Source organism: Rana temporaria, chromosome 1 (assembly GCF_905171775.1).
Source record: "Rana temporaria chromosome 1, aRanTem1.1, whole genome shotgun sequence".
Lineage (NCBI taxonomy): Eukaryota > Metazoa > Chordata > Amphibia > Anura > Ranidae > Rana > Rana temporaria.
The window spans coordinates 588,284,635-588,311,497 of record NC_053489.1 but is presented as its reverse complement, the minus strand read 5'-3'; the positions used below and the strand labels follow the sequence as shown (position 1 = coordinate 588,311,497).

At 41.1% G+C, this 26,863-nt stretch overlaps 1 protein-coding gene across 6 annotated transcripts in view; it reads right to left on the bottom strand.

Moving 5' to 3' along the window:
* Positions 1-1,306: 1,306 nt before the first annotated feature.
* Positions 1,307-26,863, bottom strand: part of RBM47 (RNA binding motif protein 47) — a 194,561-nt gene continuing 169,004 nt past the window's right edge. For 4 of the 6 annotated variants that reach the window (XM_040335070.1, XM_040335068.1, XM_040335072.1 and 1 more), the window contains 4 exons: positions 15,118-16,280; positions 7,132-7,341; positions 5,904-6,091; positions 1,307-3,689 (listed from right to left, as the gene is read on the bottom strand). In XM_040335070.1, coding sequence (XP_040191004.1) covers positions 3,450-3,689; positions 5,904-6,091; positions 7,132-7,341; positions 15,118-16,249 — 1,770 coding nt within the window. In that variant the 5' untranslated portion in view covers positions 16,250-16,280 and the 3' untranslated portion in view covers positions 1,307-3,449. The remainder of the gene's footprint in view (positions 3,690-5,903; positions 6,092-7,131; positions 7,342-15,117; positions 16,281-26,863) is intronic. The other 2 variants (XM_040335069.1, XM_040335073.1) reach the window with 2 other exon arrangements.

Genomic DNA, 26,863 nt, shown 5'->3' with positions numbered 1-26,863 from the left:
CCCCTTGATAACATTTCCCAAGTTGTGGGGACCCCCAACAGTAAAATAAAATTCGTAGCGTTGATTGACAGCACCCAAGGCAAGACAAGTAACTTGCACCCCTAACCCACTGACATTTAGCGCTCCCTGAGTCCCTTCCACTCGTACAATATTAAAACCCTGTATGGTACATTTTAGGATGTTCCACTCTCTTTCTTCTCCTTTCTTTCCCTTTTATCTCTCTCTATCCCAATTTCTTTTTTTCCCCCATCCTTCTGTCTAGTGGTCTTTCTTGTTCTTTCTCTCCCTTTTTCTTTGTTCCTCCCCCTTTTCTTCTCTCTTCCATGTATTCTATATTTTTATTCCTTCTATTACTCCTTGGTGGGGTTGGAGGGAATGGGATGAGTGGCAGTGCTGGCGGGGAGTTTGGATGAGTGGCAGTGGTGGGGGGAGTTCTGATCAGCCAACATAGTTGCTCTTGATCATCTGCTGATCTGAGAACTGTAGTGGGGTCTTTTAATGGCAACTATAATCACAGGTATTGTTCCTCACTGTGTCTCCAGCTTCACTGTGTATTCAACTTTGTGCTTGTCTCGCAGCAGTGACATCTATGCCAAAATCAGGAGATAGGTTCTCCTTCAGCCCCTCCCACTTCACATTCTTCACCAGTCAGCTGACCTCTAGTCTCTGCCCCCAGCAATGCCATGAACTGAATGGGAGGCTGAGTGGCCGAGAAAAGGCTGGGAGAGCAGTGCGGGTTTTAGTAACAGCCCAGGATTCGTGACCCCTGGCAAATTGTAATTTGACCCCTTTGGGGTTCCCGACCACTGGTCTAAAGGAATGTTTGACCATTCTTCCAGAAGCGCATTTGTGAGGTCAGACACTGATGTAGACGAGAAGGCCTGGCTCGCAGTCTCCACTCTAATTCATTCCAAAGGTGTTTTTTTGGGTTGAGGTCAGGACTGCAAGCCAGACCTTATTGTCCAACATCAATGCCTGACCTCACAAATACGCTTCTGAGAAGAATGGTCAAACATTCCCATACACACACTCCTAAACCTTGTGGATAGCCTTCCCAGAAGGGTTGAAGCTGTTATAGCTAAAATAAAAGGTGGACCAACTCAATATTGAACATTATAGACTAAGACTGGGATGCCATTAAAGTTCATGTGTGATCAAAGGCACGTGTCCCAATACTTTTGGCAATATAGGATATATATATATATATATATATATATATATATATATATATATATATATATATATATATATATATATATATATATATATATATATATATATAATGTGACTGGTCACGTTTTTACAATTTTTTCAGTTTTAAGTAAGGAGGATTTTAAGTGATTAATAGGTTTATAAAAAAAAAATGTTGGCACTAACAAATGCTTCTGTTGCTCATAATACCCAATCAGATTCCAACTTCTCAGGATAGAAGCGACACCTGGAATCTGACCACCTGCTATTAACAATACAGAAGCTTTTTTTTGCTTTTAATAAATTTTCCCTAACAGAACACTTTTATACATCTACCCAGTGTGTCTACTTGTGAGTCAGTTTCTGCTGTCTCCCTCATTTGTTTCAGTGTTTTTACAAAACAAAATACATAGGTAATAAATATAATTCCTATAAAGCATCATATTAACAGTTGATGACCTTGTATTGGCCCCATCTGTTGGATAAATTCATCTGCGTATCACGCAGGAATTAGTAATCTCCAGTACTTCAGCCTAAGTTGATATACAGTTAATATTCTACCAAACCAGGTTTGAAAATGTGGTATACAGTAAATGCATTAAGGTTCCTCTATGAGGTCTAGGGCCTAGCTTAGACCTTAGGGTTTGTTTACACTTGTGTTAACTCTCTGAAGAGCAATCTACAGTAAATTGCTTTTTGGAGGACATTTAATAGGTGGCGAGGATGCGTTATTACGCCTTCTCATTGAGTGTCAACCCCTAAAAGCCGGAATGTGTATATCACTGTATGGCCTTAGGGCTGATACAAATCCAGCTTAACCACCTGTTTTTACCGCCACCTATCCTCCAACTGCCAAGTGTTAACTAGACCTTCTACAAGGAATGCATTTGATAAATGTCAATAATGCCCATTATAAAAATAGGTGGCTCTAATATATAGATGTTATGATTGTACTTAAAGAAGTGTGCTGTAATATATATATAACATACTCTATCATTAGAATACATAGATATATCACAGTGATATTGTATGTATCATAATACACACAGTGGTTTGTTCACATGTTCTGCATAATTCGAATTGTGTTAAGCCAGAATCTAGCTATAGATGGCCAGAGTAATTAGATGATTTGGATCTAACAAAATTATCCAACCACCAGAACACTCTCTAACACATACAAACATGGATACGTCTATACCAAAGGTTTAAATGGTGTTGTGCCTTACCTCAGGGGAAGGAACATTTCATCAGCCTAACATTTCATCTCAGCCAATAGGAATTCGCCCTGCCCTCCAAGATATGTCAGTAAGAAGTATCTACTGAGGTCTGGGACTTACCACAGGTATAGACCTACTGCATTACATTTTAGCCCAGAAATGTTCTACTCATGTGTCAATAAATCAAATAGGACATTACAATCAAGTTGTTTTATATACCATTTTGTTTTTGTCCCCCAAAAATGGATAATTGATATCCCACAATATCAAACTGCTGCTTGGACACTCCTATTTAACAAACCACACAATACTAAGACTACTTTCACTGACAGCATAGAATACTTTTGTTTAAAGTTGTCGAAGTTCAATGTAATACAGCCAGGTATTGACAGAGAACCAACCTTCTTAACCTCTGTGAATTATTCTGCTAATATTCCACAGAGGGCCATTAGCCTTCACCTTGCTCAGTTGATATAGTGAACAATATACTGTATGATTTATAGGTCACGGCAGAAACTTTATATTTCTAGTTATCCCCAAGATTTTCCAGTACAGCTATATAAATAAAGTACCTTTCTAAAATCTCTCTATATATATTTCTTTTAAATATGGAATATTTACTCTTTATGCTATAGCTGCTCTTGTACTTTTACACACTTATACATTTCAGTTACATTATTATCAACTCTACTACATAACATATATATAGATAAATCTCTAGTGCAGAATGTTCTAAATATATATATATATATAAAAAAACAAATAAAATAAAAAAACACACCTTCATACCAGTAATGTTGCCTATGTAAATATTGTTAAAAACCTAAGCAACCAAACCATATAATATAAATCTACATGGTTAAAGCATAAAAATGCAGAAATGTATAAACAAACCTATGCATCCATCTTAAAAACTGCTTTTTTGAAAAAAAAAAAATTCACATATATAAAATATTCTTCTAAGAATATATCTTTAGGTTCTTTCTTCATAAATATAAAGTTCCTTCAGTAGCCCTTCCAACTCCTCTAGAGATTGCAGTCTTAATAAGTCTGGTAGAAGTCATGCAACGGGACCTGGAAAGCTGCAGTAGGAAAGGCTTGAGGTATATAGCCAGCATATCCTCCATACATTGCTGCTGCAGCGGCTGCGTTCTTTTGTAGTGCGGCTAATGTGGCTGTGGTAGGAGCAGCAATGGGCAAGTAGCTTGTGCCATAAATCCCTGCAGCAGGAATCCTTTGCATATTATGAGCCATGGTATAGACTGGAGTTATTGGGCGACCCTGAAAGACAGATGGAATAATTAGGAATAAAAAGAAACAGCTCAATGTATACAGTTTTTAGGAAAGGTAGAACGGAAACATGATTAAACATGACTGAGTTACAACTATCAACAATTCCACTATTATTCTCAAGGTGAAAATTATTGATAACTAAAATGCTGTACATATGTAATTAATAAGCTTTCCAGCGTACACAAAGGCAAAACATACACATTGTATGCAGGTAATATTCCCAATAGGAAACTAGCCCACAACTCCAATTTTGCAAAACAACACTGCCAATGTCTGAGACTTCTGAGAAATTTAATGGAGATGTTCGTAATATCTGCCAAAATTTATTTTTTCAACAGGCAATCATCATCAACACTTTTTCAAGGAATAAAATAAACTAACAGTTTATAATTGTGGCAGACGCACACTCACTTAAAACCCTGCAATGAAAAGTGTGTTGCATACCCAAATGTTTACAGTGCCTAGTCCACCTTCCCAACCGAAAAACAGGAGAGTTTGCCAACCTAACCACTTTATTGTTAAAATCAATAGTTGCACCCACATGGATTTGAATGGGTAATTGGCGTATCAATAATCCTGCTGACCAACAGTCCCATTAAGAAGGAGATACACTGGTGAAAAAGTGGGGCTTTGATCCATCTACCGTAGACTGTCAGTAAGATAGCTGAGAATTTGTACAATACCAAGTACCATTGGTCATAGTATCTACTGCTCCCTCAGACTCTCAGTCAGCAGGGCTGTGGTTATGTCCAAAAAAACAGGATCTGCCACATGGACCTACTTTGCAGTTTTTTTTTATAGCAGCACAGCCATTGGCTCCCGCTGCTGTCAATAAAATCCAATGACGCGGGCGACGGGGGAAGGGGCCGAGTCCTGCATTAGGCGGCTATGTACGCCAAATGCTTGACTCGGGAGTGTGCCCGCAAGGTAACCCCCCGGGAAAACGCTTCTCCTAGGGGGTTATCTGATGCAGGGAGGAGCCGCGAGAGCCGCCGGGGGACCCCAGAAGACGGCGTCCGGGGCCACTCTGTGCAAAACGAGCTGCACAGTGGAGGTAAGAATGACACGTTTGTTATTTAAAAAAATAAAAATTTGAACCTTTACAATCACTTTAAGGATAGGAGGGGAGGAGCTGTGAAGAGGAGTTAAGAGTTCTAAAAGGGTAAAGAGCCACTTTAAATATATGGCTTATTTGAAGTAGAGCCGAATTCTCAAAAAAGAATACATAATAATTTCACTGTAAAAGAACGGATCTTATTAATGGTTTAAAAAAATACAGTTTTCCTATTTCTTTGTTAGTTTTTTCTTACCCTGCCCTATGCCCACCCTGTATACTTTTTATATGATCATCATGTGGACATGTAAGGCCTCGTACACACGACTGGTCGGACCGACCGGAGGAAACCGGTCGTGTGTACGTTTTTCATCGAGGAAACTGTCGAGGAACTCGACGAGCAAAAAAGAGAGCAAGTTCTCTTTTTCCTCGACGGGAGTCTCAACTTCCTCATCGAGCTGGTTTTCAATGAGAAACTCGAGCGTGTGTATGCCAAGAAACCCACGCTTGCTCAGAATAAAGTATGAGACGGGAGTAAAAGTAGCATTTGTACTGGAGATAACACATTTTTCAAGCTGTAACAGACTGTAAAGTGCAAATCGTCTCTTACCAAACTTTTACTTAACACGCAAACACATGAGATTAGCAAAAGCAGCCCCAAGAGTTGTGCAAGTGGAATCGAACTTCTCCTGCCGTTGTATTTGTTGTACGTCACCGCGTTTGAGAACGAGGAGATTTTGTCTTGACCATGTGTACGCAAAGCAAGCTTGTCGAGTTCCTCGACAAGTCTAACAAGGAACTCGTTGAGGAAAACGATGTCTCTCGCCCGACGAGTTCCTCGGTCGTGTGTACGAGGCCTAAGAATGTGTCAGCACACTGTGGGTTGCATACATGACTGCTTGTACTCTAACTCGGGAGTACAAGAAAAGGGAGACAATGCCTCAGCTAAACAGAGTAAGTATTGTTACCCTAAGAACGGAAATGCTTTGGGATCCACCTTGCTGCTAGGATCACTTGGTATAGTTTAACTAAAAAAAGGAGATCTTAAAAAAAAAAAATACTAGTTTTGCCATTACAGCAATACATGCAGAAACATATTGGCATTATACGTTTTAGTTTAGATACACTTTCACAATAATAACACTTACTTGAAATGGTGGAGGTGTTGACACTGAAGGCATAACAGCTGCTGCAGTGGCAGCACTCACTGGATCACCCTGCACAGTCATAGGATTAAGCATGTGTTCCATGCCATGAATTTTCCCCTCTTCAATCAGCTTGGCAGCTGAGGCCTGGAACATGGAGTATGGACTACTACCCATTGTGGGAATGCCAACTGGAATACACAAAACATGGTCAGCAACAATAGTCTTTTGTTTAAACAAAATGCAAGACTTCTTAACCGAGTTTATTAAAAACTGCACTATTACCTACACAAGTTATCAATTTACCAAATAAGAAACTGGTCCAGAAAGTGACAGCCTTTACTGTGTACAGACCATCGTCACCATAAAAACAAAGTACATCTCACATTTCCCAATGCTGAGATAACTTATTGTTATATTGTGTTAGTTGTAGAAGATGAAAAGGCATGAACACGTGATTTGGGAAGTAATAATCAAATAACACAGCATGATTGATGAATCTCGGTTACAAAGATGACAATATATGCAGAATGTCAATAACACAATCTGGGCTGATTGAAGTAGAAATTTGGCTGTATGTGTGTTGAACGGTATGGAATGGGGAGTTCACTAGTAGCATGTACAGCTTTTCACATATAACTTTTCTAACTTCAACAAAATTGCCTTTTTCCTAAATGGTGGGGAATACGGTGGGCCTCATAAATAATGTGTCCAAAATAAAAATGGTCTCTCTTGCCCATCCTTCCAGAAATATACTGTTGGCTAAAATTTAAAGTGTTTGAATATAATTGGAGACTAACACAAAACGATTTCGTATTTCACAATCTTTCAACCTGTGAAAAATTGCTAACTGCATGTATCAGGGGATAGACATGGTGAGCCCAGTGTGTACATCTCAAATGTTTAGTAGCCCTGTATCTAGTAGGTCTACACATGTGTACTCTTTAGCTTACACGATATCTCCCACAAACTACAGCCACAAGTATATATTTTTTATTTATTAATAAGTGGCAACTTCTGATCTACAAAACATTTTCTAGAACAATGAATAAAGTTTTGTGAAAGGTGCATTACGATAAAACGTTCAACAATGCACTGGAGGGCCATTTATTAACATGGAGTAAGCATTATTAAGGAGCTATTACTCAGCTTTTATAAACCTCCCACCAGTATATTGCCTCTAATAAAATGTAGTCACCAGTTAGGGTTGAGTTTAGAATTTCAGACTAACCTGTACCGGGCTTAAGAGCAACTGGATTGACTGCTGGTAATTCCAGGTTGGGTACAAGTTCAAAGCCTTTTTCTTGCAGTTTACCCTTCCCTTCATGATATCTGCTATAAATGCCGCGGCCAGCCGAATATCCCCCCAGGTACGTGCCCCTGGGACCAGGGGCGGCTCTGTTGCCTGCTGCGCCTCGCCCTCTGCCTCTTATGCTGCCTGCTTGTAATATCAACACAATACAATCAGAAATCACAGAAGATCACCACTAAAGCCTTTATAAAGTACATAGTGGGAAATGAATTTGAGCTTCCATTTTGGCACATGATGTACCAATCAGCACTGAGATTCAAACACATCTCTGACCAGAGATAAACGTAAGTAAAAATAATTTCTTCTCCTCTCGTTGCTCACTTTTAGGCCATCTAGCCGCTGGACATATTTTTTAATAATGGATTAATGAATTGACTAAAATAAATATTACAGATCAAAAACAAAGCTTTCAGGCACATCATCTCCAAAATGGAAGAACAAAATATGAGAAATGTTGTTTCAGTGTAAGGTTTCAAGGGAAACTTCAGCTAAAATACAAGTTCTAGACTTTATCTGGAGGCACATGTTATGGGTAAATCTACTATGAATGGATCAGCTGTGTGAAGAGAGGGGAGTGTAGTCTACAATTTAGCATAACCACCTCACACTGAAAAACCTTTAATATGATGTCAGAATGTAATTTTCTAATGTTTGATTATTTATCCATGCTTATTCAAACTGTTTGGTAGCTTGAAAAACTTAAGGGCCACATGTGGTTTGTTATTAATTGTGGGCTTGCTTGGACGTATTTGTTGTAAATCAGGGACAGTTCTTGAAGTGATTTGGTTCAAACTGTGCATAACAAAAAAATGCATAGCAGAGGTTATATTTGGTGAAAATCAGGTGTCAGCTATCAGGTAGATGAAGTCACTGTATATGCACCTTGTAAGGGCTCATGCACACTTCATCTTAAAGAAGCTCAAGGAAGCGGGTCCTACTGACTTTTGAGCTTACATTTTTAATTTTCTTCCTGGAAACTTCCCTTCATGTTAGCCAATCTGTCCATGTCCTGGCTTTTTCAGGAGTTTACAGACATATGCTCTTAGGCCTCGTACACACGGACGGACAGTCTGCTGAAAACGGTCCGCCGCACCGTTTTCAGCGGACATGTCCGCCCGGAGATTTCTGTCTGATGGTTGTACACACCATCAGACAGAAATCCGCGTGTAAACAATACGCGGGGACGTGGCCGCGCCGTCGCCACGACGAGGCGACGTGCGCGGCCCTGGAAGTTCAAAGCTTCCACGCATGCGTCGAATCAGTACGACGCATGCGAGGGATGGCGGCCGATTGGACATGTACGGTGAGTCTGTACAGACGACCGAACATGTCCGACGGACAGGCTTTCAGCGGACATGTTTCTTAGCATGCTAAGAAACATTTGTCCGCTGGAAAACGGTCGGCTGGACAAATGTCCGCTGGAAACTTGTCCGGTCGGCCGTACACACGACCGAACATGTCTGCTGAAACTGGTCCGCGGACCAGTTTCAGCAGACATGTTCGGTCGTGTGTACGGGGCCTTACAGGCAGAAAACCCCCCCAACAAACTTGCGGTGTTATGAGGAGCTTTCGAGCAGAAAAGATGCCTAGGTGCCCAAAAACGCATGAAAAATGCCTATAAAAGGTTGAAAACGCACAAAAAAAAGAGAAATGAGTGAGGGGAGGGTTTGTGGAAAAAAAAAAAAAAACACTTCTGCTCAAAAAATCCCAAAGATATATATAAAAAAAAAAAAGCCCAAAGAATCTCAATAAAAATGTGCAAAAGAGCACAAAAAAAGCACACGCTTCTTCAAGCTTTTGAGAAAGAAAAGCTCAAATACCTGTAAAAGCAGATTTTTTTTGAGCTGCAGTGTGCATGAGCCCTAAAAGTATGCCTACTCTAACCCTCACACTCTGAGTTTCCCTATTGCTCCTTTAATGGAATAGGTGACCACCTTGACAAAAAGGAAGCATCAAGAAGTAGGAGAAGGTAGAACCATGTTTGGAATCTTACAATTCTACATCTGTTGATCTACTGATAGCTGTTACCCACTGTTTTTAACCTTTGCTTATTCATTTTTTTTTCATTGTGAACTCCATTTGAATTGTTCAGGTGTAAATCTGGTTAACTTCAAAACTGTCCTAATTTCAAATATTAAAATGGTGGAAGGTATGCCATTATCCCGCTTATCAGCATACAAACTGGCTATCTTGTATATGATATAGTTTGTAACTGAATACAGGGCATTTCTTCTGCACAGAACCTACCATTTCAGATTCATTACATTCTGTCATCAAGTGGTAATAAGTGGTAATAAGTCTTGTGTAAGTTAAAATGTGCGCTCAAGGTAAAGAAAATCTTGTATTTTAGCGATTTTGATTTATGACTAGTACAGAAGCGTGATGTAAAAGGTACATGCTATGTACAACAAATCAGGGCATTTCTATTGACATGTCAGCAGTAAAGCTGCCAGGTAGTCAGGTGACAAACATATGCTGGTAAGAGATAAATAAAGTGCACTGTGACCAATAGCAGAATGGAATAATTAGAATGACCTTGGGTGAGTTTTTTTTATCTTTTGTCGTCACACATGATGAGGAGACCATGACATTTTGCACTATGCACACATGAGGAGACCATGACATTTTGCACTATGCACTCTATGCACCTTTTTCGCCACCTTAAGAGCAAAGCAAAATGTAAAATGCACTCCTGATAAAAAAAATCACTGCTTGTATAAAGAGAGTCAGTTCTAATTACCAAAGAAGTTAATAAATACACAGTCTGCCTTGATAGCTTTGTGGCCACAGGTATGGTTTACTAAAGTAGAGAGGCAAAGCCTTCCACAACAAACTGTAAACAAGCTGGATATATGAGCACTCAAATTCATTTATTAAAGTGCCACATACAGGACCAATTAGATAACTTATTCTTTCCTTAAATTGCACTAAATGAGAAACAAAATGGCTGTCAATGGGCAACAATGATAATTCCTTTTAAGGCCCCGTACACACGACCAAACATGTATGCTGAAACTGGTCCGCGGGCCTGTTTCAGCATACATGTTTGGTCGTGTGCAGGCGCGAGCGGGCCGAATTCCAGCAAACATTTGCCCGCCGGGCCTTTTCCCAGCGGGCAAATATTCCTGGACGTGTTTTAAAACCGTCCACTGGAATCCTGCCCGCTCGGACATGTACGGTCGTCAGTACAGACCTACTGTACATGTCCGAGCGCCCGCCGTCCCTCGCATGCGTCGAATGACTTTGACGCATGCGTGGAAGCCTTTAAATGGCAGGCCCGCCCACGTCGCCGCGTCATCGTCATGGCGACGACGCGGACACGCCCCGCATAGTGTTTACGCGCGGACTTCTGTACGATGGTTAGTACAACCATCGTACAGAAGCCCTCTGGCAGGCATGTACGGTGAAAACGGTCCGACGGACCGGTTTCACCGTACATGTTTGCACGTGAGTACCCGGCCTAACACTTTGCTAAAATTAGCTCATTGTCTCATATAAGTGTTTCACTGAGGCCCCGTACACACGTCCGAGAAACTCGACAAGCAAAACACCATTTTGCTCGTCGAGTTCCTTGTGAAGCCGCCGAGGATCTCGGCGAGCCAAGTTTCCTCATTGACTAACGAGGAAATAGAGAACATGCTCTCTTTTTGGCTCGACGAGTTTCCCAACGGGTTTCTCGGCGAAAAGTGTACACACGACCGGGTTTCTCGGCAGAATACGGCTCCGATCGAGTTTCTGGCTGAATTCTGCCGAGAAACTCGGTCGTGTGTACAGGGCCATAGGCTAGTGTCTTTTTGTGTGCATGAATTTGGATGCTCCATTTAAGCTAACCTAAATGCCAGAATAAGAGTCAATACATCAAAAATGCTGCACGTAGAACATTTCCCCAATGCACTACAATGAAATTTGTTGGTTTGAAGCTTTGTAATGCATCAAAAGGCAAAGCAATGGTTCATTGTTTGTTTCAGCGTTGGGTACGACAATTAAATTGTATGAGGTTTAACTTCCAACAACCAGAGAAGCCCTTTTACAAAGATAAGAATAAATGCAAAGCAAACCAGATTCCTTTACTGAAACATGACTTCTGACTGATTGTTATTAGCTACTGCTAAATTTTAAGTCTATTCTTTCTGCTTCAGTATTCTCAGTTACAGATATTCTTATCTCTCTATCCTTCTCTCCACTGTACAACCTTCTCACTAAGTATGCTTTACCTCATTAATGTATGCCACAAAAAGTCACATCAAATGCTCGTGGCTCTCAGTTTCAAAAAACATAGCCAGAGGGACCATTGTGTGACTAATCTGCTCCATTTAAGCGAATTTAAGCCAATGGCAGAGAGCGCTGATCTCAGTATTCTGGCAGGGGGGACCATCCCCCTGTCAAAACACAACAGCTCAGTGGGGGAGATTGCTGGACTAACCTTGCATGGTTAGTACAGTGTCTCAGACCGGAGCTCTCAGTTTTTTTTTCGTGCAACCCACTGGGTTGTACCCGGCTTCAGTCTTCTAATTAATTGTTTTGTATGCATAGGGCCCCATTATGACTTCCTATTTGTTGCTCTCCTAAAGAATGGACAGCTAAATTCTGGGGTTTTTGGGTTTGGCCCACCCTCTCGCGCTCTTCACTATTAGCCAGATTCACGTAGACCTGCCTAACGTTAGGCAGGCGTAGCGCATCTCATATACGCTACGCCGCCGTAAGTTAGAGAGACAAGTGCTGTATTCACAAAGCACTTGCATCCTAAGTTACGGCGGCGTATCGTAAATGTGCCGGGGTAAGCGCGCATAATTCAAATTGTGAAGAGATGGGTATGTTTAATGCTAATGAATCGTGACCCGACGTGATTGACGTTTTGAACGAAAGGCGCATGCGCCGTCCGTGGACGTATCCCAGTGCGCATGCTCCAAATTACGCCGCAAAGACTCATTGGTTTCAACGTGAACGTAAATTACGGCCAGCCTCATTCACAGACGACTTACACAGAACTACGTAAAAATTTTAAAATTTGACGCGGTTCCGACGTCCATACTTAACATTGGCTGCGCCATCTTTTTGGTGGTTTATCTTTACGACTGAAAACGCCTTACGTAAACGGCGTATCATTACTGCGACGGGCAAGCGTACGTTTGTGAATAGGCGTATCTCGCTGATTTACGCATTCACAGTATGCAAGGATAATCTTCCAGTGGGGAACATCTGTTCCAATGACAACTGTGTAAGAAGGGAATTTCTCTCAATTTATAGAGATTTTCTTTTCCCATTACATTCCCTGTACAGAAAGTAAAGAACATTCTCGCTAATGGGGCACAGACAGCAAAAAATAAAACAGGCCTTTACTCTTTAAGACAAGTGGCATCAAAGCTGCAGGCCAATATAAACAGGCAATAGGTACAGATACCATCATAAATCTATAATGCCCTTTTAGATTTTTTGTAGGTCTTCTTTGGCCCTATAAACAGGTAATTTGTAAGCAGATGAGGTCACATAGTTTAGTATAAATGATAATTGTCCCATGTATGAGGAACGTTGGACCACAAAATGTGCAGGTCCTCTAAACAGAAATGTTTTACTCATTTACATCATATATCCAGCTTGTTTACCAAGAGTTGCAGGTTGCATCTAGCTATATCCACCTTTTATTGACATCACAGAGCACTTCAGTAATTTAAGCCCTTGCTGTACACTACAATGGTGATGAAATGACTTATGGTAATTAAATGGGAGTATCATGTTATAATGTAAATCAATGTGCTTGCTAAAGAATCTTCAAGGCTGTACAAACATTCTGGAGATTTATGTTCTTCTCTTAGATTTGAGATGATCCTTACAAATTTGCAGAAGGAAAGAGGGAAAGAATAGTTAAAGGATAACACTCTCTAGTAACATCAACATCCAGCACAAAGATACAGCAAAGAAGTATATTGTCCATGATGCTTAGCCATGTTCTGGAGAAACAGCCGGTACATGGCTCAAGCTACACAAAGCAGAGGTGTGGAACATTTTTAAAATTATTGCTCATCATTACAAGTGATGAGCAATTTAAGTTACAAGTCAAACTCAGCTGCTGAACTGTTTATGAGTCTATTTTAAAGGCCCGTGTGGGCTGGGAAATTTTAGTTTTTGAAAGTGGTTTTTAAAGGAATTCTTTACTTTGAAAAAACATGATATCTGAAAATTCAAATCTCTTGGCCTTAATGCTGATCCAGTTGCAGTCACTGAACGGCGACTAGTATGGCGATCAGAAATTTTGACCTTATGCCGCGTACACACGATCGGTTAAACCGATGAGAATGTTCTGATGGACCGTTTTCATCGGTCAAAAGCGATCATGTGTGGGCACCATCGGTTAAAAAAAAGGCAACTTGTTTTAAAATTAACCGATGGATTCCTAACCGATAGGACAAAACCGATCATTAGTAGGCACAACCATCGGTTAAAAATCCACGCATGCTCAGAATAAAGTCGGCGCATGCTTGGAAGCATTGAACTTCACAAAGCACTTGCGATGAAAACTACGCCCGCGGCCTCCGGCGCAAGGCGGGCCAATTCAAATGGGCGTGTGCCATTTAAATTAGGCGCGCTCCCACGACCGGACCTACTGCGGATGCTCCGTTTCGCAAATCCCGTCGTGCTTTGCGCGCCGTGACGTCATTTTTTCGAACGGCGACGCGCGTAGCGTACTTCCGTATTCCCGGACGTGTTACGCAAACGACGTTCATTTTTAAATTTCGACGTGGGAACGACGGCCATACTTTAGACAGCAATATGTTTGCTGACTAACGTTAGGGCACCTAAAACGACGACTAACTTTGCGACGGGAACCTAGACTAGCGGCGACGTAGCGAACGCGAAAATCCGTCGGGGATCCGCCGTAACTCCTAATTTGCATACCCGACGCTGGTTTACGAAGCAAACTCCCCCCAGCGGCGGCCGCGGTACTGCATCCTAAGATCCGACAGTGTAAAACAATTACACCTGTCGGATCTTAGGGATATCTATGCGTAACTAATTCTATGAATCAGCCGCATAGATAGAAACAGAGATACGACGGCGTATCAGGAGATACGCCGTTGTATCCCCTTTGTGAATCTGGCCCTTAGGTTCTAAAGCCCCATACACACTATCAGTTTTCCTGCAGGTTTTTCTCTTCAGATTGACCAAAACCATATAGTGCAAGGGCCTGCCCGATTGCATACAACTTGAAACTCTTAAGGTTTGACCTCATATTACATGGTTTTGGTAAACCTGAAGAGAAAAACCTGCAGGAAAACTGATAGTGTGTATGAGGCTTCAATGGCAATTTAATGTGCCATAAATTTGAAAAAACAAATACAGACCAAGTGCTACCTCCCTACACTCCTCCTACACATCAGTATGTGTATTTAAACAGTAGAGAGCTTATTTAAAAAAAACGATAATTTTGCAATGTGCATGTTACAAAAAATGACAGCTTAAATCTCATTTGTTTCCCCACATACAAATAATTCTTCAAAATGAAACCCGGTGCAACTGTAAAACAACCCACAGGAAAATCAGTTTTGATTTTTAGCACCGTTTGAATACATTATTTGTTGCATTACCAGATTGCTATTTCTCCCAGTGGCTGAAATAGGAGAATCCCCCAACTGACAAAAGACAAGCAAGGCTATGGAGACATCACTGGCTATGGAGAGTTGCCAGAGCTTGGCACTCGAGCATAGAGTTCTCCTGACTTGGTTGTCTTAGTGACATAAAATGCATGAAGTTGCTGACATTCATCTAGTACTAAAAATGCAGTTTCTGGTACAAATAGCCTTTTATCATGAGTTTAAATAAAAGAAAGGATCAAAAGAAAGTTACCCAATTTCTCAAATAATAAGTTAAAAGTTAGATAAAGGTGAAACACTTTTGTAAGTTACCAACCTTTCACAAAGTAATCTCTGTTTGGACCAATCAAGGCATTGTATGGGTATCCATAATAGGCTAATGTGTATGGATCACATGAGTAAACATAATTGGGCTGAGTGACTTCTGTGACGGTAGGCGTGGGGGTTGTTCCTTTAGCAGCTTTTTGGTATCGTGTGTACTGTTCCTTATCTACTGGTTTAGCCAATGTGACTTCTATGCAAGAGCCTTCCAGTTCAGTCCCATTAAGGTTCCTCATGGCCTGCACTGCATCATCTCGACTGGTAAAATGCACAAAGGCATAATCCCGTATTTTCTTAACCCGTTCCACACATCCAGGATTATACTGGCCAAACACCTTTTTAATTGTATCCTCAGGTGTTTCAATCATAAGGTTCCGCACATAAAGGATTTTGACAGTTTCCATCACATCTTCATCAACATCAATTTCTGGTTCTGCCCAGTCAACAGCAATCTGATGACCCCATAGCTGGATTCTTCCAGGCATCAATTTCCTTCTGGCCATGGCAGCCGCTCGGTGGCTTTCATATTCTACAAAGGCAAAGCCTCTATTTTTCATCTTATCAGCAGCACTAGCATAGACAATAACATCTAAAACTCCTTCAGTTACTTTAGAGATTTCTTCTAGAATCTCTTCTCTTTTCTTCATCTTTGGAATCCCCCCAATAAAAAGTCGACAGTTATCTACACTGCAACAAACACCTAAGAGTCTTCCGGGCCTGATTTCATAATTATTAAGTTCTCGGACTGCCCTCTTAGCTTCATGTTTCAGTGTGAACATGACAAAAGCATATCCACGATTCTTTCCATCAAAGTCCATCATCAGGCGCATTTCATAGATACGACCTACACTTTCAAAGACTGGAACAAGCTCATCCTCATAGACGTCACGGGGTATTTTGCCAACGAAAACCTCACAACCACGTGGGGGGTGAAGCCCTTCCCACCCTGGTGGTGGACCTCCGTATTTTCTTTGTCCATTTTCCTGAACCATCACGTACCCTGTACGTTCCATAAGTGAAATGAGAGCAGCTTCATTTGGTGAACCGACAACTCCTTCTGTGATCTTTGAGGTTGACATGTTAGAAGAATCGTTACTCATCATAGCAATAGAATCCTCTGCTGTCATTATGCCAAAGTCATGCAATACTTGCTGAAACCTTTTTAAAATAAAAACAGAGTATTAATAAAATAATCAAGGGCACCGCTACAGAATAAAAAACACAGCTTTTGGCATAAATCATTTCTTGCTGCTAAACAGATTTCTGGAGAAAATTAGTCATATAAAAACTTGGCTAAAACAGAACTACAAGGAAAATATATATGAAGAAAGAGCAATACAGTGCAGAAACCAAGAGACACTCCTTATCATGTAGCAGCTTGCACAATAGCACACAGAAATCGTTTACACAATAGATTTTAACTGAAATCAAAACAGTTTAAAATGAACTGCATTCATTACAAATATAGAATCTTTAAAGTTAAAGGATGAAGTACATAAGTTAGTAAAAATATTCACGAATACACAAAAATAAAAAGTTGAAGTGTTTAACATTTTAGTAATAAAAGTGTTTAAAAGCAAAAACCACTTCACATTATTAGCCATTATTAGTGCAAATGTAAGTACTAAGGTATATATCTATTAGATAAGTGCACACTGAAATATTTTGTTTCGGAATTTAGTTTTCGTCCAAAAAATAAATGTATTTAATTACTCTCGAAATTAATTTTTATTTATTTTGTTTCTTAAAAAATGCATTCGTCCGAAAATCCGAATTAAGGTCGAATCTGTAATTGAAGGCTTATGATGTCCGTCGAATGTTCTAAGAAGATTCGACGAAGCAGCTAAACTGTACGACACCGCAATCGGACATTTCCGGTCTAATGCTCCACCCACAAGCTATAGTAGAATTCTAATGTTGTATGACACTAGTAATAATTATTTTTATTAATTATTATTACTAGTCAAACAACATTATAATTCTTCTATAGCCTATGGGCCGAGCATTTGACCATAAATGTCCGTTTGTGGCGATCGTATGTTTTTAGTTTCTTCGTCGAATCTTCATGTCTCTATAATGTTCAATCTTTTCTCTCTATGTCGAATAATCTTGGACTAAGAGTTAGGTTAGGCACATTAGACTGTAGGTTCGATAGACGCAGATCGCTATTGTCACCGTCATCTTCTATGTATATCGAACTGTTGTCACAACAAAACGAAAATAAAGCATTTTATATGCCGGATCTTTCGGATTTTGGATTCTGCACATTTGTTATCGTTTGTTAAAAAGAATGCAAAAATCCCCGAAATCCGGAAGAAAATGCATTCGGACGAAAACGAATGCACATGTATAATTTCTATTGGATAATCCTACAGAAAGGATGGATGGATGGATGAATGGAACATACTGAATTTGGTTACCTAAATATTTAAAAAACATATTTTTTATCTTAATGTCTAAAAACGTGTTTCCTTATATACATTTAACAATGTATATCATGGCTGCACCTTGGTAAGTAGGCCTTCTAAAAAAGAGTGACTAGTGTATTTAATTTACTCCAAATCTGTCATGGCTTTAATAGACATTATATATTGATTACCTTATGCAAGTAAGTCGTTTTTTTTTTTTTTAGACAGTCAATTCAACTTTTACTAAACCAGATGCTGCAAAATACATCACCATGCTACCCTTGTAATAGTATTTCACATTTTCGTGTCCCTGCCAAAAGTTATCCGACATGAGGCCAATTATGAGGGCCTATTGGCAGGCCTGCTTTTTCAAGGGAAATCACCAAAAAATTGGATCTTCTCAAAGTGTACATAAAGCCCAAAAATGTTTTATTTTAGGTTGAGAAGGGTTAGAACCTGGTTTGCCCTGCTGGGGAGATTCAGCCTTTGTATGTGTCCTGATGACCATTCTCACTGGGACAGAAAGTTAAAAAATTTGAGTTGCCACAGAAATAAAGGAGAAATCTTCCAATGGGGATACATATTTTGGTGACAGCTAAGACTGGATTTCCCTTATTTTTGTGTCTATGGGACAGGAAGTATAGGTTTACCTCCCAAAAGAGACACAAGCGGCAAAAAGAAAAACTATTAGGGGTTTCAACTGTTCCACCCTATCCAAAATGTTTTGGCTTCAGATACATGAATTCCAATTTAAAGGTTATCATCTCCATTACACCCAAGGCTTGTACCCCCCCCCCCCTATTTTTACCTCTCGCTCTAATACTAATATAATCAAATAATGCTGGTCTGATATGAAAATAATCCAGAGCATTAATCTATTTTAGAATATAACGAAAGGTAGTTATTTTGACAAACTTTCAATTGACTTTACTGCTTGACTACACAATTACAGTACATCGGAATGAGCAGTGCTGTACTAGTGATGCTGCTTCACAGGACATTTTCACACATTTCCTTTGTGTCTGTGGCTTTCATAATCCGAGTGTGTAAACCACATCTGAAATACAACCACTAGTGTTCAATTAAATATTTATGATCTCTGCACTGTAAAATCTCAACACAATCCTTTCATAAATGCTAATGTGGGGTTCATAATGTACACTCCACTGCAGGAGGGCAACAATTACATGCTGGTGCATTGCGGTAGCACACTGTAAACATGTTTTATCTTGCGTTAGTGCAAATGCATAGCAACACTTGTACTACAGAGTGGTGTAATGCATTTTCAACAGCACCCCAATGCACTAACACACCCACTGCAACACACTTTCAGGGTAATGCACTACAGCACACAGATGTGAGCCATCTATGTGTTGCAGTGCTTTAAGAAAATGTGTTATGCACATGAGTGGCCTTAATAATGCATCGCATGTAAAATATTCAATAACACACATTCAAAATGTGGCCTTAGTTGGGAACTGTGGGCCATATTCACGTAGAATCGCGGTGGCGTAACGTATCCTAGATACGTTACACCGCCGCAATTTTCCATTGCAAGTGCCTGATTCACCAAGCACTTGCGATGAAAACTACGCCGGCGGCCTCCGGCGCAAGGGGGGCCAATTTGAATGGGCGTGTGCCATTTAAATTAGGCGCGCTCCCGTGCCGGACCTACTGCGCATGCTCCGTTTCTTAACTCCCGCCGTGCTTTGCGCGCCGTGACATCATTTTTTTGAACGGCGACGCGTGTAGCGTACTTCCGTATTCCCGGACGGCTTACGCAAACAACGTTACATTTTGAATTTCGACGCGGGAACGACGGCCATACTTTAGACAGCAATACACTTGCTGACTAAAGTTAGGGCACCAAAAAAAACGACTAACTTTGCGACGGGAAACTAGACTAGCGGCGACGTAGCGAACGCGGAAAACCGTTGTGGATCCGCCGTAACTCCTAATTTGCATACCCGACGCTGGTTTACGACGCAAACTCCCCCCAGCGGCGGCCACGGTACTGCATCCTAAGATCCGACAGTGTAAAACAATTACACCTGTCGGATCTTAGGGATATCTATGCGTAACTGATTCTATGAATCAGTCGCATAGATAGAAACAGAGATACGACGGCGTATCAGGAGAAACGCCGTCGTATCTCATTTGTGAATCTGGTCCTGAGGTTTTAAAAATAACATTCCATGTGCAAAAGGTGTGATCTTCTAGTATCTTCTATACCTGAGATGAGAATAACAATAAAAAAAGCTCCTGTGTCCTGATTTTGAGTTCTTTATTGGTTATGCAACTTGCAAGTAGTTGGTTTCGTGGTGCCCTGGAGTATATTCTTATCATGAAGTGCTCAAATAATTACAAAATTCCATTATGATATCCTTTTATACAGTAATGCACACTTTACTGCAGAATGAAGGTTAGGTCTGAGGCTTTGAATTGCATGGTTCAGAAGTCATCCCTGATTAGGTGAAGGACGTCACCATATTACATTGTGATTTGTACTCTTGCAGTGCTTTAGCAGACACAGTATTTAGATAAAGGTCGCCGTGCAAACAGAGTTTTTCTCAAGTTTAGCCCCTTCTCACCCACCAAGCACTGAAAGTTCCTAGCCACAGTTGCTAGGATCGGATCGGATGAACACGGTCTGTGTTCATCTGATCCCCCCGTTGGGGATTTTGTGGAATGATTTTGATGGTTATTTAGGATAAGTGTGGTTGTAAAAAATATTTAGCAAAAAATAAAAAATCCTTGCTTTTTTGAGTCTTTAAATCTAATTAAGTGCTGATAGCAACAATTTTCTTTGTATTCCTTCATTTTTAGTTGTATGAAGTCTATAACTGTATTTCTCAGCGGTGTAAAGGCTGTTTTTCTTTTACCTGCACTATATTCTTCTTTGTTACCATATGGACTGTTTAAGTGAGGCTCCACAATCTTCTTGATCTTGATTACTATACAAATAAATGCAGCAGGTTTGGATCACAGGCAGACTGTTGACAGACAGGTTCTACAAGCTTGAGGGCACAATTACTTTTTTCATTTGGTTATATGAAAAAGGTTGCCATGGTGAGTGCCACATCACCCAAGCCTCAGCTCAAAAGAAGGTGAGCTTCCAAAGTTAGTAAAACATAATTGCAGCTTTTTTCTTCAGCAGGAATAGAGAATGTGCCAACAGTTTCCACCAATCTAAAATGTTGTCATAACATGAATAAAGTCAGGCAACTGCAGCTGTAAGAAAGGCTTATTGAAGTCCTGTTTTTTTGTTCTCTTTCAATAAATGAAGATCTAGTGGACTGACTTGTTTAAATGGAATTTAAAATGCTCCTCCTGTATCTCCCCAATGAGCGCTCAGACCCCCTCCTATAATGCCCTTGCGCCTTTGATTGACAGTGGCTCTCGGCCATGCTCTCACAGGTATGGCACAAGCTCCTGTACAGAAAACTGTCCATGGCTGATAGCCCCCACCCCAAAAAATACCGCAAGCCAGCATGTTTAGTTACAGATAGCAAAATAGATAGTATTTAACGCAATGGGTCTGTTACACTGTAAATATGAAGTATTGCATATTAATTAATATTACACATTAACATTTCCTAGGTGAAGCACTAGGTCTCTTTTCACATGTAGACCTGGTTAACCTTAGCTGCTTTGCTCATAAAAAAAGCTTTTTGTTTACAGAACTAAAAAAAAAAAAAAAATCACGCTTAAGTTGAATCTTGGTATTAATAACCTGGAACTTTCTATGCTTTGTTAATCAATTTGTTTTTAGGTGATTATGATGCTTGGATTATCACTTTTTAATGCAGTGAATTTAAAGGGGTTGTAAAAGGTAAATGTTTTTTCCCCTTAATGCAGCCTATGCATTAAGGTGAAAAAACATCCGACGGTACCGCCCCCCCCCCCCCCCCAACCCCCGTTTTACTTACCTCACCCCTCGAAAGTCCTGCGCGCGTCCACGTCATCCTCTTCGGTTCCCAGCCTGGCCGTTGATTGGCTAGGCTGGACGAATTGATAGCAGCGCAGCCATTGGCTGGCGCTGCTGTCGATCACAGCGGATGATGCGGCGTGCCGGGGGGGCGGGGCCCAGTGATACAGTCGTCGGCTATGCCCGCCGCTGTATCACGGGAGCGCGCTCGCAAAAGCTTTCCACCATGCTCGCTCGCATGAAGGTGGAAAGCGCCGAGACAGCCGCCGAAGGACCCCAGAAGACAGGGTTAGGGGACACTCTGTGCAAAACGAGCTGCACAGTGGAGGTAAGTATAACATGTTTGTTATTTAAAAAAAAAAAAAAAAGTTTGCCTTTAGTGACCCTTTAACTTGCAAGTGATAATGTAACTTGATCAGTCAGACCCTTAAAGTAGTAAACTCTCTAAAAAAACAAACAACCTGCAAGACAAAGGCATACTGATTATTATGAAATACTTACCTTAGAACGAAGCTGTTGCCGCTGTGACCGGCGACACGTCTCCCGGATTTCCGGGTCCGCAGGCTCTGGCGCTGTGATTGGCCGGAGCCGTGATGACGTCACTCCTGCACATGCACACGGGAGCCGCCGGTCACAGCACAGCTACTGAAGAAATGGCACGAGAGAGACGTTTCTTCAGTGCGCATGTGCCGATGACGTCGGGACATGCGGATACAGTGAATATCTCCTAAATGGTGCAAGTTTAGGAGATATTCACGGTACCTACAGGTAAGTCCTATTAAAGGGCTTACCTGTAGGTAAAAGTGGTAGTACAGGGTTTACATCAGAGAAATGGGGTTTAGGGATGTTGGCGCTGCTTATGTTGGTTGGTGAATATCCACGAGATGTCCTATGTATTGTAAATTGGTTGTAGGGGAACTTCAGAATACTAGGAGAGACCAATGAGGATGGGTCTCCTAGACCTGTGCGTTATTGTAACCAAACGTCCAGGTGCTGCCCCCTATTAATGCTTGTAATCAGCACTGGTGACCCAATGATCTGTTGGTTCTCCCAGTGGGAATATTACATTTATATCCAAAGGGTGGGAAGGTAGCCAATATAGCAACGCTATATATTTGAACTAATCAAAAAAAGAAAACCAATGTGGAAACAATGTATCAATGATGACAGAATATATGTAGAAAAAGCAAAATAGTGACTTCTTGTGAATTTCTTCCTGATGCTTTTTGGCAGAAGAAATTCACAAGAAGTCACTATTTTGCTTTTTCTACATATATTCTGTCATCATTGATACATTGTTTCCACATTGGTTTTCTTTTTTTGATTAGTTCATGAGACATTGACTAACTAAGAGAACTTGTAGCAACTACCCATTGAGGGTTCCCAGAATGTTTATTTTCATTTATTTATTTATCCTTTATTTTTATATGGTCTAGCCTGGACGGTTTATATCACTTTTTATTTTTGATGCTTTCTCTCCAAAACTATTTGGATTTTCACTATATAGTTACTATATATCTATAAGATATATACATTTTTTCTCAGAACCCTATTTAGGGACGGCACATATATATAATAATCTCTTGGTGTTTTGCACATAATTTTGCTTATTACCCGATGATTTATATTGTTGGTCTTAATTTTTGGTGTTATTTCCTTTTTATTTTATTTTATATTTTTTTCCTGACACCTACTCTTTTATACACGCTCTTTGATAGAGCAGACTTACACGGGAGCTTTTAAAACACACCTTACCTCGCTTACCTGCACAGGGTCCTGGACTATGCATCTTTAACAATTTTGTCATTTACTCTTTTGTATCAAACCCAATCATTTATCTAAACCAAAGTTTAGTATTGCAATATCATACATTGCACGGTGCCACGGGGGACACCTAATCATCTAACACATTTATTATCATTATATATAAAAAAAAAAAATTTTTTTTTTATTATTTTATAATAACTGCGGAGGTCTTATATCTTGTATCCATTATCTGGATTTGTGCACTCATTGCACACTGTATTTTGAGGCTACACACTGGAATCAACGACAAATATATAGCGTTGCTAGCTCAGAGATTTAATATTATTGGCTACCTTCCCACCCTTTGGATATAAATGTAATATTCCCACTGGGAGAACCAACAGATCATTGGGTCACCAGTGCTGATTACAAGCATTAATAGGGGGCAGCACCTGGACGTTTGGTTACAATAACGCACAGGTCTAGGAGACCCATCCTCATTGGTCTCTCCTAGTATTCTGAAGTTCCCCTACAACCAATTTACAATACATAGGACATCTCGTGGATATTCACCAACCAACATAAGCAGCGCCAACATCCCTAAACCCCATTTCTCTGCTAATTCCAGGTCTCTTTGAGGCTTGTCAGGGAGGCAGCAGCTTAATATTACTCCTAAGCGTGGATCCTTTCCCCTTATTTTACAGGGTTTACATCAACTTTAAGCAGGCCATAGATGGTTTGATTTTCGTGACGGTTCAGCAGGAACCGGCCGAGATACGAACTGCGTATGGGCAGAGTTAAAAGTACCCAAGTTGATCGATCAATTAACTTGCACATAATCGGTCTGACGGATTTTACATGCGAATATTGCAAGTGGCTGTTATAGCCGCTAGCAATAGTCACTTGTCTTCTCTCGTGGGGGGCGGCTTCACCCGCTGGGAGAACAAAATGGCGTGACGGGATGGATTCCCCTGTCAACTCTGTTTGTGTTGATGGGGAAATATGCTCTGTCTATGGCCAGCCTTAAAGTGTTACTAAACCCCAGACCCTGTATTCACTATACAGTATCTGGTCTCCCACAGTACACGAAAATGCAATCGCTTTAGTAAATAAACTGCTAAATACCTTTTCTCATCAGCAGTTAGAGCAGTCTTGTGACTTCTATCAGTGTCCAGCAGAGAACCAATTAAAGCTTGTAGGAGGAGTTTTCATTCTCATCTGATTGTCCTATGATGCTGCAGGACCCCGTCCCTTTGTCTGGACAGTGCTGATTGGCCCTGTGCTGATCACATGCACTCTCACAAGTAAAAAAAAACTTGCAATACACACCAAACTGAGCATGTGCAGCTTGCCCCCAAGGCTCTGTTCTATCAGGAGATGGATTGGGGACTTGAAGAAGGGGAGGATCAGGAAAGACAGGATCAAACAGCCTTTTTTACACAATGCAGAGGATTACCCCTTAGGTTCCACAGTGAGTATAACAAGCATGATTTACTGCATCTATACACAGATTTTACTGTTGTGGGTTTAGTAACACTTTAAGGATGGGTTCACAATTATGCAAATTAGATGCGTGTTTTCCCATATTTAATTCGCATGACAGGAGAGTGTGACTGGCTCTCAATGGAGCCAGTTCCCACATCTTCAGGGAGTGCACAGCACTAGGGTCCTGTGAGTCTTTGGCTCTGTGTTAGGTCCAAATTCGGGCAAAAATTCGGACCTGAAACAGTGAACGGGGACACACCAAATGTCTCTTTTTGATAGAAAACTGGATGACAAAGAGTTATCTTAAACTCAACAGTTCAAAAAACAGAACTCCTTATGTTTCACGCCAGCCGAAAGAGTCAACTGGCAACAACCTGGACACCGCCGCCCATTCTGGGCCAAATCATCACCCCTAGCTCCAAAGTCAAAAGTCTCGGGGTCATCTTCGACACCCTTATGACAATGGACGCACAAATAGGGTCAGTAGTCAGCGGAGCGCACCATCTGTTGCGCCTACTACGCAGACTTATTCCATTTATCCCCAAAGAAGACGTAGCAGTCGTGGTGGGAACAATCGGGAATTCCAGACTGGACTATGCTAACGCCCTGTACCTCGGACTCCCAAAGTACCAAATCTCCCGTCTGCAAGTCGTTCAGAATACGGCCGCCAGACTGGTGACTGGGGAAAAAAAATGGGAATCAATCTCACCTTCGCTGAGAACCCTTCACTGGTTGCCAGTAAAAGACAGAATTGCATTTAAAGCACTCTGCCTGACACATAAGTGCATCCATGGGAAGGCTCCGCAATATCTTTGCGACAAGATAGAACCTCACAATTCTAATCGCGTTCTGCGATCCACCGACCAAAATCTGGTCAGGGTACCAAAAACCAAATCCAAGTCCAAAGGAGAAAGAAGGTTTGCTTTTCAGGGTCCTAGACTATGGAACGCTTTACCAACCAGCATTCGGTTGGAGGAAAACCACCTGACTTTCAGAAGACGGATCAAAACTCTGCTCTTTTGATGTCATGAGACACGAAACATCAAGCGCCCAGAAGCGATTCAGTTCGCATGCGCCGCGCTTTATACGTTTTTCATTCATTCATTCATTCATTCACCAGACCACCTGCTGTGCCCCGCTCTGCACATAGGGTAAACAATGCCTAATGCCCTGTACACACGATCGGTTCGTCTGATGAAAACGAACCGATGGACCGTTTTCATCGGACGAACCGATTGTGTGTGGGCCCCATCGATTTCTTTTCCCATTGGTGAAAAAAAATAGAACCTGTTTTAAATTTTTCTTATGGTTAAAAAAACGATAGAAAAAAACAATCGTCTGTGGGGAAATCCATCGGTCAAAAATCCATGCATGCTCAGAATCAAGTCGACGCATGCTCGGAAGCATTGAACTTCACTTTTCTCAGCACGTCGTAGTGTTTTACGTCACCGCATTGGACACGATCGGATTTTCAACCGATGGTGTATAGGCAAGACTGATGAAAGTCAGCTTCATCGGATATCTGATGAAAAAGTCCATCGGATTAGATTCCATCAGATATCCGATTGTGTGTACAGGGCATAAGGCCCATTTACACATCTGGCAACTCATGCTGCCCCTCTAAGAAGCAATTCACAGTTTTACAGGCTGCTTTAACCTTCAAAAGCTGGCACAACCATGCCCCAACTGTATTCATTGCCTGCAGTTGTGGTGCAGCATATTCACCGCCAAAAGGGGGTATCATTTTGCAGCTGCAGTAATACTCTGTTGGTAAAACCCTGGCTGAACCACCTAGTTTTATGCCCCCCCCCCCCCCCTTATACCTTGGTGGTGTTAGGACATTCTGTGGAATAAGGAAATAGTAATGAAATTCTGACTTCTGATTCTTTCACCTTGCATTGTGTACAATAAAACTAAGCTCCGGTTTTGGATAAAATTGAATATTTTGCAGCCTAGAGGGTCAGACTGCCCCTGCAGATGCCGGGCGGCGGGCACTATTCTTTTCTGGTCAGTTTGTAAAGTGTGATATTGTGATATGTGCAGGGCTTTTTTTCTCAGAAAATAGGTGCAGGTACTCCCCCATTCCAAGTCACTCCTTGTCTCTGCATCCCACCCACCACCAAGCACCATGCCCTGGAGCACCATCCCCTGGTTCCACCCCCAGCTACCTCCCA